Source organism: Moesziomyces antarcticus (genome assembly GCF_000747765.1).
Source record: "Moesziomyces antarcticus DNA, scaffold: scaffold_v10002, strain JCM 10317, whole genome shotgun sequence".
NCBI lineage: Eukaryota > Fungi > Basidiomycota > Ustilaginomycetes > Ustilaginales > Ustilaginaceae > Moesziomyces > Moesziomyces antarcticus.
The window spans coordinates 907,344-920,266 of record NW_014639008.1 but is presented as its reverse complement, the minus strand read 5'-3'; the positions used below and the strand labels follow the sequence as shown (position 1 = coordinate 920,266).

Sequence of the window (12,923 nt, the reverse complement as noted above, 5' to 3'; positions counted from 1 at the left end):
ACTCTGAGGGAATGATTTTTCGCTGTGACGATGTGTTTGCCGTGTGAGTTTTACATTGTAGCGGCGACGGGGTGGACGACGGCATGTTGGTCCAACCAGGCCATGTAGTGGGGCAGAAACTCGTCGGGCAGATCGGTGGCTTCGGCGATGCACTCTGCGTCGGCGATGAGGACGAGCTGACGTTTGGCGCGCGTCATGGCGACGTTGAGGCGCTTCTTCTGCGCCAAGAAGCCCACCTGGCGATCGGTGTTGCTGCGCACCAGACTGACCACCACCACGTCCTTCTCTCTTCCCTGCATGGAATCGATGGTGCCCAGCTCGATCTCGTCCGCATTGATGCCGGCGAAGCTGTGGCTGCGAATGCGTGCATGCAGCAAAGCCACCTGTGCCGCGTAGGGAGTGAGCACGGTCACCTGGTCCGCACCCACCCCGCGCGCGAACAGCTCCTCCAGATGCCGCACCACCAGCTCCGCCTCGTGCACGTTCGACTTGGAGTCGGCTAGCAGCACCCCCTCGTCTGCTGAAGGCGATGACTCGTACAGCTCGCACCCAGACGTGTCGTACAGCACCACCGGCGCCAGCAGATCCTCATCGTCGGAGCCGGACGGGTCGGATTGGATGTTGGAAAGGTCAGAGAGCGCGATGGATGCGCATGAGTCGTGCGCGGATAGCTTGCCCTCGTACAGCTCGGTATTGGGGAACGACATGATGGTCGCATTCATGCGGTACTGGATCGAGAGCAGCGACTTGAGCCCGCTGCCGTACAGCCCCAGCAGCCGCGAAAAGAGCGTCGTCTCCAACGACCGCGCGGGCCGCAACCGCGTTGGCCGGACATCGTCCATCGAGGCTGCAGCGAACTTCTCCGCGAGCTCAACGTCGTCGTCGCCATCATCGTCGCCGTCTTGCTTTGCTGCCCCAGTCACGGGCTCTACGGTTGGATCATCTGACGAGCGGTCTTGGTTCTCTGCTGAAATCGACGCAGATGTACCGACGTTCTTCTTCTTTGCTGGCTTGCTCTTGGGCCGGTGTGGCTTGACACTCGACTTGACCGTCGGTGGCAGCTGCAGATGGTCACCGGCCAGAACGAGTCTGGCGCCTTCCCTCGCTTTGAGGATGGGGATCCAGCATGCCATCTCGAGCGCCTGGCACGCCTCGTCGATGATGATCCAGTCGAACTGTCTGTTGGCCAGCTGCCTGCCTCCCGCGCCGTGGCATGTGGCAAGCACGATCTGGGCGCGGTCCAGCACGCTGCTCGTCACCTGGCGGTCTCTGCGTCTGTACTCCTTTCGGAGCTCGCGCACCTCCTCCCAGCGCTTGCGGCGGTCGCTTCCACGCAGCTTCGGCTTGGCCTTGGCCGACTTGTTGCCCGCCGCAGCGGCCGTGGGCTTGAGCTCGGCCATGATCGTCTCGATCTCCTTGCTGATGTCCTTGACCAGCTGCGCTTCGGCCGACTGCGTACACTGTGCATCCAGCGTCGCGCCCTGCAGGCTCGCCACCACACGCGCAGGGTGGCCCAGCCGCGTAACGCCCACACTCTTCTTCTTGAACACCTCGCGGTGCGCCGCAGACGCCACAAGCCGCTCCAGGATGTTGTCCACCGCCAGGTTCGACGCACCGCACACGAGAACGCGCACGCGCCCGGCATCTTCCGACGCGCCCAAGTTCGACGCAACGATCTGCATGATTAGCTCGACGATCGCCGTCGTCTTGCCTGTGCCGGGTGGGCCGTGGATGAGCGAAACGTGGTCCGATGAGAGCGCATGTCGGATGGCAGCAAGCTGCGTCCCGTTCAGATTCGCGTTGAACTGCGGCAGCGGAACATCCTGCTGGTGCCACGTAGGCGGAGCGAGCCCAAACAAGGCGCGCTGCAATGTGGTGGCATTGCTCGAAGGTCCGGCCTCTTTGGTATCCGCCTCATCGGCAGAGGAGTCGCCACCGGCACCCGACGAGGCTGAGCCAAGAGACACTCCTAGAGCCCTGGCGAGCTTGTCGAGCGTCACTTCCATGCGATCGAACGTGGTCTCATTGGCGACCTTGACGAGGCGGATGCGCTCCGGCAGATCGAGTTCGCTTCCGGACACCTTGTTCTTAGCGCCCGTCCGCGCATCTCGCTTATTCTGACCGCTTTCCGGCTCTAGCTTTGGCTTGGGCGTTCGCTGTCGCTCACTCACCGCCAGAGTGATGCGCGTCTCGGTGACACGATAGACCACCCCCTCAACCACGCCGCTGTCGGTGGTAGCCTGAGGCTCGGCGCTGTTTTCGAGCACGGCGGCCAGATCGCCGGATCGGAAAGAGTGGGGTGGAAAGTTCGGCGAAGAATGGTACGCCGACGGTCGCTCGAGCTCCACGAGCAGTTTGGCGCCGACGCCGATGCGGATCGACGCCACGCCGAGCGAGAGCAGCGCAAGGCCGTGCTTTTCGAGGATCTTGGGTGCGGTCTTGGAGAGCAGCAGCTTGGACTGCGTCTGTTCCTCACGCCGCTCGTCGGCGAGCAGCCGCGCCTGTGTCTGGAACCACCGCAGCAGTAGTTCCTGACTCGGTGGCTCCGGCTTGCGCAGCATCGCGCTCATGCTGAGGTGGTCGTCGGTGCCTGCACCGAGCGTTGTGGTCGTAAAGCGAGCCTGAGTGGGGGAAAACGAGAACCTTCTCAAATTTCGGCAGAAAGTGGAGGTGAAGCCTCACCCGACCGCCATCTTGCGGCACGTGCGCGGATAGAAGGCCTGCATCCTCTTGTCACCTCAACGAGCACCTCATTCGAACAATGCGGCCCTGTGTGATCTCAAAGAACCCATGTGCACACTTATGAAGCCGAGAGGGCGGCTTGGCTCGCGAGAATGAGGTCGATGCCCCACCCAGACAGTTGCAGAGCGACGTTTTGCGAGCGAGTAAGAATTGCGAGGCTTTTTAAGATGAAAGCGTCGATGCGACGGCTAGTCCTTCTTCTTTTCGTCCTTGGATTCGTCCTTCTTGGCGTCGTCCGCGCCGTCCTTGCTCGCCGCAGCGGTGCCGTTGGCCATTGTATTCGAGGCCTCTTCCTCGCCCTTTTCGTTCTCACGTCGGTTGTTGATGAGACCGTGTAGCGCGATGACGGCACGGATGAGACTGGAGAGGTACACGACCAGCAGACGGTCGTTGTTGTCCACCGCAAACGACTTGGCGGCCTCGCTGTTCTTGTCGAGGTCCGGCAGCAGGTTGAAGATGTCCTGGAGGTCGTAGATGATCTGGTGGTTGACGGGCAGCTTGCCCTCGACGACGGCCTGGAGGTAGTCGCGGATCTCGAGCAGCCTGGATTGCAACCCACGCAGACTGGACAGCTGGCTCGAGACGCGCGTCGAGAGCGTGCCGACGGCTGTTGTGTCGCGGATGTCGCGCAAGAGGTGCTCGACGCCGATCTCCTCGGCCTCCTCGGCCTCGATGGTGCTGGGCACGTGCATGAATGTCTTCTGCGTCGCCGTGCCGTCGTCCTTGATCTCCTCGACGGCGAAATACGCGTCGGTGGGGATGCCCACGTCGCGCTGCCTTGGGTTGACAATCACCATGACGGGCCGCGGGATGAAGCGCTTCATCAGCTCGTTGATCTCGAGGTCCGACGAGCGCAGGCGCGGGCCTGTGTGGTACCATCCCACCATCTTCTCGCGAGCGTTGACCTTCTTGAACATCTCCATCATGCCCGTGATGTAGTCGTGGTCGAGGAACCATGTCTTTGCGTCGCGCTCGTCCTCCTCGAATGGAACGGCAAAAGAGTTGGCCACATTGATCGTCTTGCCGTTGTCTTGGCCGAGCAGGATGCCGACGACGCGCTTGCGCGATCCGGATGCCGATCGCGATGCATGATCCGTCACTGAAAGCAGCACGAGCGGGTGGACGATGACATTTGTGTTCGAGAGGCTAATGGTCTGCGAGTCCATGCGAGTTTATGAGGAGTAGAGTAGAAGAAGTGTCAGCAAGCGAGATCGTGGCATTTGCATCCAGCGAACGCCGATGCGCCTTTGGCCATGCTTACCTCTTGTGTTGTGGCAGGCATCGTGGCAGCTGCTGTTCAAGCTCTGTCCGTATCTGTGTCCCTTAGAATGGCTCGGTGCGTCTTGCCGATGCGTATGTTGACCTGGAAAGCGCCTTTATGTTAGAATGGATCCAAATGCGGGGTGCAAAGGTGGCAGAGGTGGACGAGGTTGGAGGTGCCAAGTGGAGTTGGTTGGGTGTTGGAGTCCTCTCACGGCGCTGACACTCCACTTGCAGGGCGACGCGCATTGCCCGATCACACGCGCACAGGAGCGACCGAAATCCGAGTCTGAAAGAGCGAGATTTTTCGGGTCTCGGAACAGTGTTAATTCCCAGTCTTCCTCCACTTTTCAGCGCTTGAAAAGTCGTTCTTCCACCTCCGGCCTCGCGTACTCGCTACGAATAATAGCGGCCAGGGCCCCTCTTCACTTCCAACAGTAGCAGCAGCGACCGTCACATCAAGGAGTCGAATACCCAATGTCGCTCTTGCGGTCGGCTCCGGCCGCATGCTCACCGCGATTGTCGGCAAGCTGTCTCGAGGCGGCACAGCGCAGCGCATACACCGCAACTTTCTTGTGCCACGCAAGAAGCTTCCACGCGAGCAGGCGGTCGTGTTCTCGCGCCTGGGCATCGCAGGGGAGCTCCCAGGGTCCGCATGCACTCACCAGACAGCTGGCCCAAGAGCTTAGTCTTCCCCTCTTCCCGGCGTCAGGGAAGCAGCTCCATCTCTTGCAAGATCCGTCGCACTTTTACGAGACACTCAAACGCAAGATCGGACAAGCTCGAAGCCGAATCTTCCTCGCCTCGCTCTATATCGGCAAAGAAGAGGTCGAGCTGGTCCAGGCGCTTGAACAGGCATTGCAACGGAATCCATCACTACAACTCACGATTCTCGTCGATGCGCTCCGTGGGACGCGGGAGGCAGCACCAACACCGTCATGTGCTAGCCTCGTATCGAAGCTGCATGCCCAATTCCCAGACCGCGTCAACATCCGCCTTTATCACACGCCGAATCTCAAAGGACTCCTGAAGAAGATCGTGGGCAAGCGTTTCAACGAGGGCTGGGGTCTGCAGCACATGAAGATCTACGGCTTCGACGACGATGTCGTGCTCAGCGGCGCGAATCTCAGTCGAGACTACTTTACCAACCGCCGCGACAGGTATCTTCTCGTCGAGGACCACAAGGACGTGGCAGACTATCTGGATTCGCTCGTACGCGTCGTGGGTCAGTTCAGCTTCAAGCTCGAGTCAAGTCCCCAGGAGGCGGGCTCGAGCGCCGAGGCTGCACAGCCAGATTGGAAGCTCGTCTGGGATGGAGGACGTGACTGTCTCAACCCGGAGGGTCAGGAGTTGTCAGCACCGTATGCAGAGACTGGCTGGAGTCGAGAAGCATCCAAGTCGCTCGAGGCATTCACCCGGGATTGGCAACATCGCACGGCGGACACGATCGGTGGAGGTAGCGACGCAGCCGACACCTTGCTTCTGCCGCTGCTCCAGATGGGACCGCTGCAGATCAGGCAAGAAACCCGGGCCATTCCGCGGCTTCTGGAAGTCGGATTGCAGGCGTCCGAACCACAGAAGCAGCCAGCTACGCTGGCGCTCACGTCCGGATACTTTTCGCTCTACAAGCCGTACCGCAAGCTGCTGCTGCGAACGCAAGCGACGAGAACTGCCATCGTCAAGATCATCTGCGCCGCTCCGGAGGCGAATGGCTTCTTCCGATCCAAGGGCGTCTCGGGCTGGATTCCCGATGGATACACTTGGTACGAGTACCAGTTCTGGACGGCGCTCACGCGCGCCAAGCGGCTGCTGGGGCAAAACAACAGGCCACACGATCAGGGCGGCGTAGAGATTCTAGAGTGGAAGAAGGAGGGATGGACCTACCACGCTAAGGGCATATGGCTTACGCCGTCCGATGCGGCCTCCCAGACTAATCTCGGCAAGCCAGCGTCATCAGACACGGCTGAGGTGGCTGCACCCACGCTGGTGCATGTGGGATCGAGCAACTACGGATCTCGCTCTGCGGACCTGGATCTGGAGTGCACATTCATGATCTCGACCAGCTCCAGGGATCTGTCGCTGCGCTTCAAGGACGAGTTTGAGACGCTGGGGCGCGATGCCAACGATGTCGTGAACGCCGGGCTGTTCCAACGACCCGATCGAAAAGTGCGTTGGCGCGTCCGCGTGGCTGCGTGGATCCTGCGACGTATGCTCTGATGCTCAGCTGCTTTCGCCCTGGATGCGAAGCGTGTGTGTAACGTAGACTCAACGTGCAATGCTCATGATACCCATCGAGTCCTCAGCCAACAGCTGTCTGCAATGCTACACTCTGAGCAAGTGTGGCCCGAGCCGGAGCGATGAAAAAATTCGGATCTCGGATTTTGAGCCGGAAGCCAGAAGAACTGAAGTGGCGAGCATTGTTGGCGAGTCACGATAACGCCGGGACAGATTCGCATCTTTGCACTGCACCACCATATCGACTCCACCTATCGAAGTGAAAGAGCAACATGGCGTCGGCAAGTCAGACAGGATCCTTCGAGGCGCGAAGCGCGACCGTGTCGCGCGTAACCAACGAGACCAAGATCGAGGTTTCGCTCTCGCTCGACACGCACCCGACACTTGCGCCGCAGACGATCAACGTCAAGACGGGCATCGGCTTCCTCGACCACGTAAGTCGCATTGATCCGGCTCTCAGTGACGCTTTCTTTTGCTGCCGACGCTGATTTGACGATTGTTGAACGAAATAGATGCTGCATGCGCTGGCCAAGCACGGAGGCATGTCGTTGACGCTGGCGTGCGAGGGCGATCTTTGGATCGACGACCACCACACTGCGGAGGACTGTGCACTTGCACTGGGTGCTGCGTTCAAGAAGGCGCTTGGACCCGTCAAGGGCATCAAGCGCTACGGCACGGGCCATGCGCCGCTGGACGAGGCGCTGAGCCGCGCGGTGATCGACATCAGCTCGCGCCCCTACTGCGTCGCCGAGCTCGGGCTGAAGCGCGAAAAGATCGGCGACCTGAGCTGCGAGATGATCCCGCACGTCTTCCACAGCTTCGCCATGGAGGCGGGCGTCACGCTGCACGTCGACTGCCTGCGCGGCGACAACGACCACCACCGCTCCGAATCGGCGTTCAAGGCTCTGGCGCTCGCCATCAAGGAGGCCATCTCCAGGACAGGCACCGATGACGTCCCCAGCACCAAGGGTACGTGTATTACCAGTTCGCTGACCAGACTTTCGGAAATCAAAACGCAAAGACTGACCTATGTCTTCTTGCCTATCGCCTTTGACTCTTGTGTTTGTCTCTCACAGGTGTTCTCTGAGCACGCTGTTTCGGCCATCCTTACAGGTGTGTCTTCACTGTCTCTCGAATTGGACCTATGTTTTTGCCATCGCAACATCTCGTATCCTGCCTGCACTCGAATGATGGTCCTGGCAGCGCACACGGCTGGCCGAGACCTCCATCGCCATGGGCGCAACGTCGGGACCATGCTCCATTCTGATCGTGATGGCCATCGACGTCACTCGTCATGTCAGTCCTACACTGCCCGTTGCAGCTCGTTCTACGCTGCGCCGCCTCTCGTTCACTCTGCTCACTCTGCAGCATGATGTCATGTGTCTTGACGTTTCTTTTCTGTCATGGAGGCGAATGGCGTAGAGATTGGATGTTGTCGGGCGCCTGCGAGGAAACGTCGCCCGTTCAAAACAACGCCCAGATTGAGCCCCGCCACCCACAAAGCTTTGCGAACCGTCCTTGTCACCGACCGTGGGAAAGTGCCGGTGCATCTGCGACGACAGGCACGGCGAATCTGGAGGCTCTGCATGCACCTCGTTGGAGGCAAAATGGCGATCCGAGCTTATTTTGACTAGCCTGTTGCTGTTATTCTCTCATGCCTGACCGGCTTTCCCGAGCGGGCTTGAGCGTGCTTTCGCAGGCCCGAAAGCTTACGAGGAGCGGCCAAAGCTTTGTCGCTGGCTGAGCTGCAGCTGCGCCCGGCGGAAATGCAGAGGGTTGCGCGCGCTGACGGGAGAAAATCACGGGCGCTGTCGAAAGATTTCAGAGACGCGTTTGGCTTTTGTGGAGGAATCCGCGCGCGCTGCACAGCTCGCATCCTCTCTCCCGCACCCCTCCAATCACTCCTCCTCTTGCCTTTGACAACACCCATCCTCTCTCCTTCACCTTCCCAAGCCATTACCTCTCCTCCTTTGACAATTCGTCCGCTGCAGCATCGCATCCGCACCGATCCCACGCGCCGTCGGAAGCCGCACAACAACACCTCATCGTCCTCATTGAGACGCGTCTGTCTGCCACCCATCTTGCCGCTTTAGACCCTCTTGGTCTCGGCCTCATCCGCCTCCGTCAGATTCAGCCGTCTCATCCTTTTCAGTAACACCCTCAATCGTCCACTGATCATCCGATCCCACCATGGCTTCGCCAGTTCCGCATACAAATACGGCCAGGGCTCCGTTGGCCGAACTCCCGCTCCACCAATTCGTATCGCAGTCTCTTGCTGGTTCGCCGACATCCAACTCCGAGAAACTGCTCAAGACTCCCTCGCGCTCGCGATCCCGCTCGCCATCTCTGTCGCGCAGCCGCAGAGGCTCCCTATCCGTCTCGCCCCACAAGCAAGCCGTGCTGCAGAACCATCGGCTCGTTCGCGAAGGCTCGGTCGCGTCGCCATCGAGCTCGTCCAATCCATCCGAACCGATGGCAGACACAGACGTGTCACTTCGACCTCGCCGTCTTTTTGAGGCTTCCGGACAGGCCGGTCTCGACCTCGAGGCCAGCCCGGCCTTAGCGGCGGCCACCTTTGCAGGATCGCGATTTTCGCCTCGCAACGTCGGAAATCTGGTGCATCACTCTCCCGGCCGCCCGTCGACTCCAAAGGGCGCCTCGACGACACCGCTCAACACGAGGCACCATCGTCCTCCTCACACGTCGGGTCCGAAGCCGGCCAAGTTTGTCGAGCCAAGCCCCACAACGCAACGCATGTCCGAGCCCAGGCCGCCCGCCACTCGCCGACGCGACCAGGACGCGGCAGCTGCCACCTCCACGCCTTCCCGCACGCGCACGCATCAATTGAGCGCCGCGGCCGAGACACAGACAGGGATGGCCGCGACAGGTGCCACGACTCCTCTCGAAGACCCGATGCAAGCAGCGTCGAGCGCGGTTCTGCAGAGCTTGCCCAAGAAGAAGCACCGGGTTTCGCGCACCGAGGTCGCCATCGCACACGAAGAGGCGGGTGCGGGCCCCATCGCGAGCCCCAGCCCGCGCAAGATGACCGACTACTTTTCGCCGTCGCAAGCCGAGTCGGGCGATTCCGTATCGGGGCTCGCCCTCAGCCGTCCTCGGGCCGACTCGATCACGCTCGACGCGGCGGCCGTTGCGTCGCTTCCGAGTCTGGCTGAACTAAGCGCCAAGGCGTCCGCGAATGGTTCGGCGCTGGCGCAGTCGGGCCTCTTCCTCGGCGTCGTCGCACGTCCGCTGCCAGGATGGACGGTGTACGAAGACCCGAGTCCGGACACGCTGGCGAGCGAAGACACGGCGCCGTCTCAGGACCATGGTGCGAGCAGCGCCGCATCAAGCCCGATGTCGAGTCCGGCTCGCAACGTGCCATCCACGCCGAACAAGGAGAACCGGCGGCCGGATGCGGGCCTGCTGGCGTCCATGGTGGTGCCCATGGCGCTGCCGGAGCGCGCGTACAGTGTGGATATCCTGCCGGCCAAGACGGGCGCTGCGTCGAGGAAGCGAGGCACCGGCGGCCGTTTGAGTCTGCTGGCCGACGCCGAGGATGGCGATGCGGCCAAAGAATTGCTGCAGCAGGGTGGCGAGGATGGCGATTCGGCAGTGGTTGGATCGGGCAAGAAGCCCAAATCCAGAGGTCACACTGGCACACCTGCGTCGGGCATTCGCAAGGCCTCGGCGCACCAGCGCAAAGCTTCGGCCGGTAGCCGCAAGGCGTCGAGCACGCACGGAGTGGATGCGGCTGTATCGGTGGATGCGGTTGCCTCGCGAACCCGATCGCGCACGCGTGCCTGATTCCGCGCCCTCACCATGTAGTCCCCTCTCCCAGCATTGCTCGGCTCTGATCCGTTTCGTCTCTACTAGCTCTGTCAGTCTTTTCGCTCGCATGTTTGCTCCTCGCTGTATTGTAGTGTCTCTTTGCGTCCTTGACAATTCTATCTGCATTGGCTATGTCGGAGCATGTCGTGCTGGAGTCGGCTGAATTTGCGGTGAATTTTGCGGGACTGGACGGGGGTGGACCGGCGGGTGCTGTCGCGAGCAAGAGAGCTGTCGAGTATGTGGAGCTTGCGTTCTTACTGCGCACCATCACGAGAATGTCTAAGGCTGGCGCGGTGTCGTCGCTTACGCTGGTTCGGCAGCTGTGGGAGTATGCTGGCCTGCCTACACGGGTGTTGGAGAACACGATCCGCCAGGGAGGGCTCGAGCTCGTTCACGATCCGAGCGTTTATGGTCAGGCTGTAAGGTCGTCGTTTCAAATCACCGCTGTGGCTCAAGCATGCACAGCCACGATTGCGCTTGCAGCACAGTACTACAAGAGGCTCATCCAGGCTCGAACTAAGCTTGGCGGGGAGGAGGAGGATGTGGTGTTGGGACCTGTTTCGGTGGACGCACGACACGCAGTGGCCGAGTGGAAAGGATGGACTCGAATTTACCTCGACCGCGGCGCAACAGGTGTCGGTGTAGGAGAGATGATTCGGGATTCGATTGCAAGCGACAGTGACGAAGCGAAGCAGGTGTTGGGGATGGATGCGCACGCTGTTGCGGATTGGGACAGCCTCGCTGGTCTTTACCGAACCCGGCCAGCGGAGGCGAGGGAGGTGGCAGGAATCGTGCGCATCCACACCAACTTTCCACACCACAAGCTCGGCATCCTACAGCTACTAGGTCTTGTCCCCAACAGCAAGCACTGGACGGACCAAGACATCCACGAGGTATTTGCGCAGTTCCAACACTCCCATCTGCAGGAGCGGCTCGATGGTTGGGATGCATTCGAGTTTGAGCGGCGTGCTCACGAGCGCGGGCTCTGCGTCACTGCCTACCGCACATTGTCCGAGTGGGAGCAGTCTCCCATGGGAGAAGCGGTAAGAAGGTGGATAGGCGAGAATGGCGGATCGCCATTTCGCATGTCGCGCCTCACCGCCTCTACCAGCCACACGCCACGAGCGCATACTGCGACGGAGCGACTGCGGGTGATCGACATGTCTCGTGTGATCGCGGGTCCCTACTCCACGCGCACGCTCGCTGCACACGGCGCCGAGGTGATGCTGATCTCGAGCGCGGCACTGCCCAACCTGCCTCTGCGCGAGCTCGACACGGCGCGCGGCAAGCGCACTGCCTATGCCCACCTGGAGCGCGGAGAAAAGTTGCCGCGCAAGATGCGACGGCTCGTCGAAGGTGCCGATGTCGTTTCGCAGGCGTATCGGCCAGGAGGGTTGGTGGAGCGCGGACTGGGCCCCGGGGAGGTGCAGGCGCTGCGGCCGGGGGTGGTGTACGCCGAGCTGTGCGCGTTCGGCTTCACGGGCCCATGGGCAGCTACGCGTGCGTACGACTCGCTCACCCAAACCGCGTGCGGCATGAACCATCTCGAAGGCCGCAGCTACTGCGAGCATACGGGCCAGCACGAGGTGGAGCCAAAGGCGTTGCCGGTGCAGGCACTCGACTATGCAGCCGGCTCGCTCCTGTGTCTCGCCACGCTCGCCGCAAAGTGTCGCGGCATACTCGAGCAGATGCCCGCCACGAGTGGGGGCGAGGGCGACCAGCAGAAGGGTTGGCATGTTCAGGTGAGCCTCGCCTCGACGGCCGAGTGGATCAAGAGTCTGGGCCAGGTGCATGGGGAAGCAGCGTGGGAGACTCCGCCGCACCACGTGCTGCCCGTCGATGCCGACCAGCTCGCGGCCATGGCGAGCAGCTACCGTGTACGAGGCCTCAAGTCACACGCCCAAGACTACGAGCGGCAAGATGTGTTTGTGCTCGCCATCCGACACGCAGCCGTTAGCGCGCCAGACTCAGGCGCCGAAGACGAGGATGACTTGCGCTGGAGCGTCCCAGCCCATCTGGGCGTCGACACTCTCCGATGGAATTGACAAACGACAGCAGATCAATACCACTCACGATACCGACTGGTACGAAGCGTTGGCGGCCGTCACGAGGGTGTTGCATCTCGGCAGCGGGACGGATGCCGGGGCGAGCGGCTGACGGGAACCGCCAAGTTACCGCCAACGCCCAGCCACAGCCCAGCCTGAGTCGCGTAAAAGGAGGGCAGCAGCAGGCGTAGGCTTGTGAAAGGAAACGGCGCGCTGGGGCTCAACTTCTTTTTTATCGAAAAGCCATCGCTCTGGAAGTGGAGGCGCCTAGCAGGATTAGATGCACGGCCCGCGCGCAATACGAAGAGCGTCCCACGGATCTGGCTCGACGCGGCCCTGACATCGCGCCCAAGCTCGGATGGCATGGAGATGGTCATGGCTGCTGTGCAAGCGACCCACATTGACGTCAGGAACACTTGCGATGCAAGCGAGTGAGCCATTCTCCCCACGTCAGAATCCGCAATGGTGCGGGGAATTCCTGGGCTGCTGCTGCGTGCCTGGTCAACGTCAGCGTGCGAAAAGTGTTGCTCATTGTCTTGTGCTTTGATCAAGTCGGCTGATGGCAAAGGCATGCCATGCCTGCCAGTGTGTGAGTGTCTAGGAGCCGCGGAAGGCAAGGCCGGGCCTGCGCTTCTGCCGATCCTCCACACCCCTGCTGAGCGAGGCCAAATTTCGCATTTCCCCACTCACCCTGTCGCTCGCAGTGTGTGGAGCCGCAGAGGAGCGGCCGCCCGACGATTTTTATAGCGTGAAATGGGACTGCGCTCGAGTGTATGCACGAGCTGCATTTGCCGTGCAGCTTCAAGCCGCCTC

General features: G+C 61.1%; 7 protein-coding genes across 7 annotated transcripts; 4 read left to right on the top strand and 3 right to left on the bottom strand.

Moving 5' to 3' along the window:
- Positions 1–50: 50 nt before the first annotated feature.
- On the bottom strand, positions 51–2,570 carry PAN0_002c1230 (p-loop containing nucleoside triphosphate hydrolase protein; the record flags this gene model as incomplete). Its single annotated transcript, XM_014803397.1, has 1 exon — positions 51–2,570. One exon carries the CDS (start codon positions 2,568–2,570, stop codon positions 51–53), a length of 2,520 nt encoding a protein of 839 aa, XP_014658883.1.
- A 360-nt stretch (positions 2,571–2,930) lies between these two features.
- Positions 2,931–3,908, bottom strand: PAN0_002c1229 (mov34-domain-containing protein; the record flags this gene model as incomplete). Its single annotated transcript, XM_014803396.1, has 1 exon — positions 2,931–3,908. One exon carries the CDS (start codon positions 3,906–3,908, stop codon positions 2,931–2,933), a length of 978 nt encoding a protein of 325 aa, XP_014658882.1.
- A 571-nt stretch (positions 3,909–4,479) lies between these two features.
- On the top strand, positions 4,480–6,219 carry PAN0_002d1228 (CDP-diacylglycerol-glycerol-3-phosphate 3-phosphatidyltransferase protein; the record flags this gene model as incomplete). The annotated part of the gene is made up of 1 exon (XM_014803395.1): positions 4,480–6,219. One exon carries the CDS (start codon positions 4,480–4,482, stop codon positions 6,217–6,219), a length of 1,740 nt encoding a protein of 579 aa, XP_014658881.1.
- A 290-nt stretch (positions 6,220–6,509) lies between these two features.
- On the top strand, positions 6,510–8,392 carry PAN0_002d1227 (imidazoleglycerol-phosphate dehydratase; the record flags this gene model as incomplete). The annotated part of the gene is made up of 4 exons (XM_014803394.1): positions 6,510–6,671; positions 6,750–7,298; positions 7,441–7,616; positions 8,107–8,392. The coding sequence occupies 4 exons, from the start codon at positions 6,510–6,512 to the stop codon at positions 8,390–8,392; spliced, it is 1,173 nt and encodes a 390-aa protein (XP_014658880.1).
- Positions 8,393–8,427: 35 nt separating this feature from the next.
- On the top strand, positions 8,428–10,041 carry PAN0_002d1226 (uncharacterized protein; the record flags this gene model as incomplete). The annotated part of the gene is made up of 1 exon (XM_014803393.1): positions 8,428–10,041. The coding sequence occupies one exon, from the start codon at positions 8,428–8,430 to the stop codon at positions 10,039–10,041; it is 1,614 nt and encodes a 537-aa protein (XP_014658879.1).
- A 155-nt stretch (positions 10,042–10,196) lies between these two features.
- PAN0_002d1225 (coA-transferase family III) lies at positions 10,197–12,110 on the top strand (the record flags this gene model as incomplete). The annotated part of the gene is made up of 1 exon (XM_014803392.1): positions 10,197–12,110. One exon carries the CDS (start codon positions 10,197–10,199, stop codon positions 12,108–12,110), a length of 1,914 nt encoding a protein of 637 aa, XP_014658878.1.
- A 59-nt stretch (positions 12,111–12,169) lies between these two features.
- On the bottom strand, positions 12,170–12,682 carry PAN0_002c1224 (uncharacterized protein; the record flags this gene model as incomplete). The annotated part of the gene is made up of 1 exon (XM_014803391.1): positions 12,170–12,682. One exon carries the CDS (start codon positions 12,680–12,682, stop codon positions 12,170–12,172), a length of 513 nt encoding a protein of 170 aa, XP_014658877.1.
- Between the last annotated feature and the right edge of the window lie 241 nt (positions 12,683–12,923).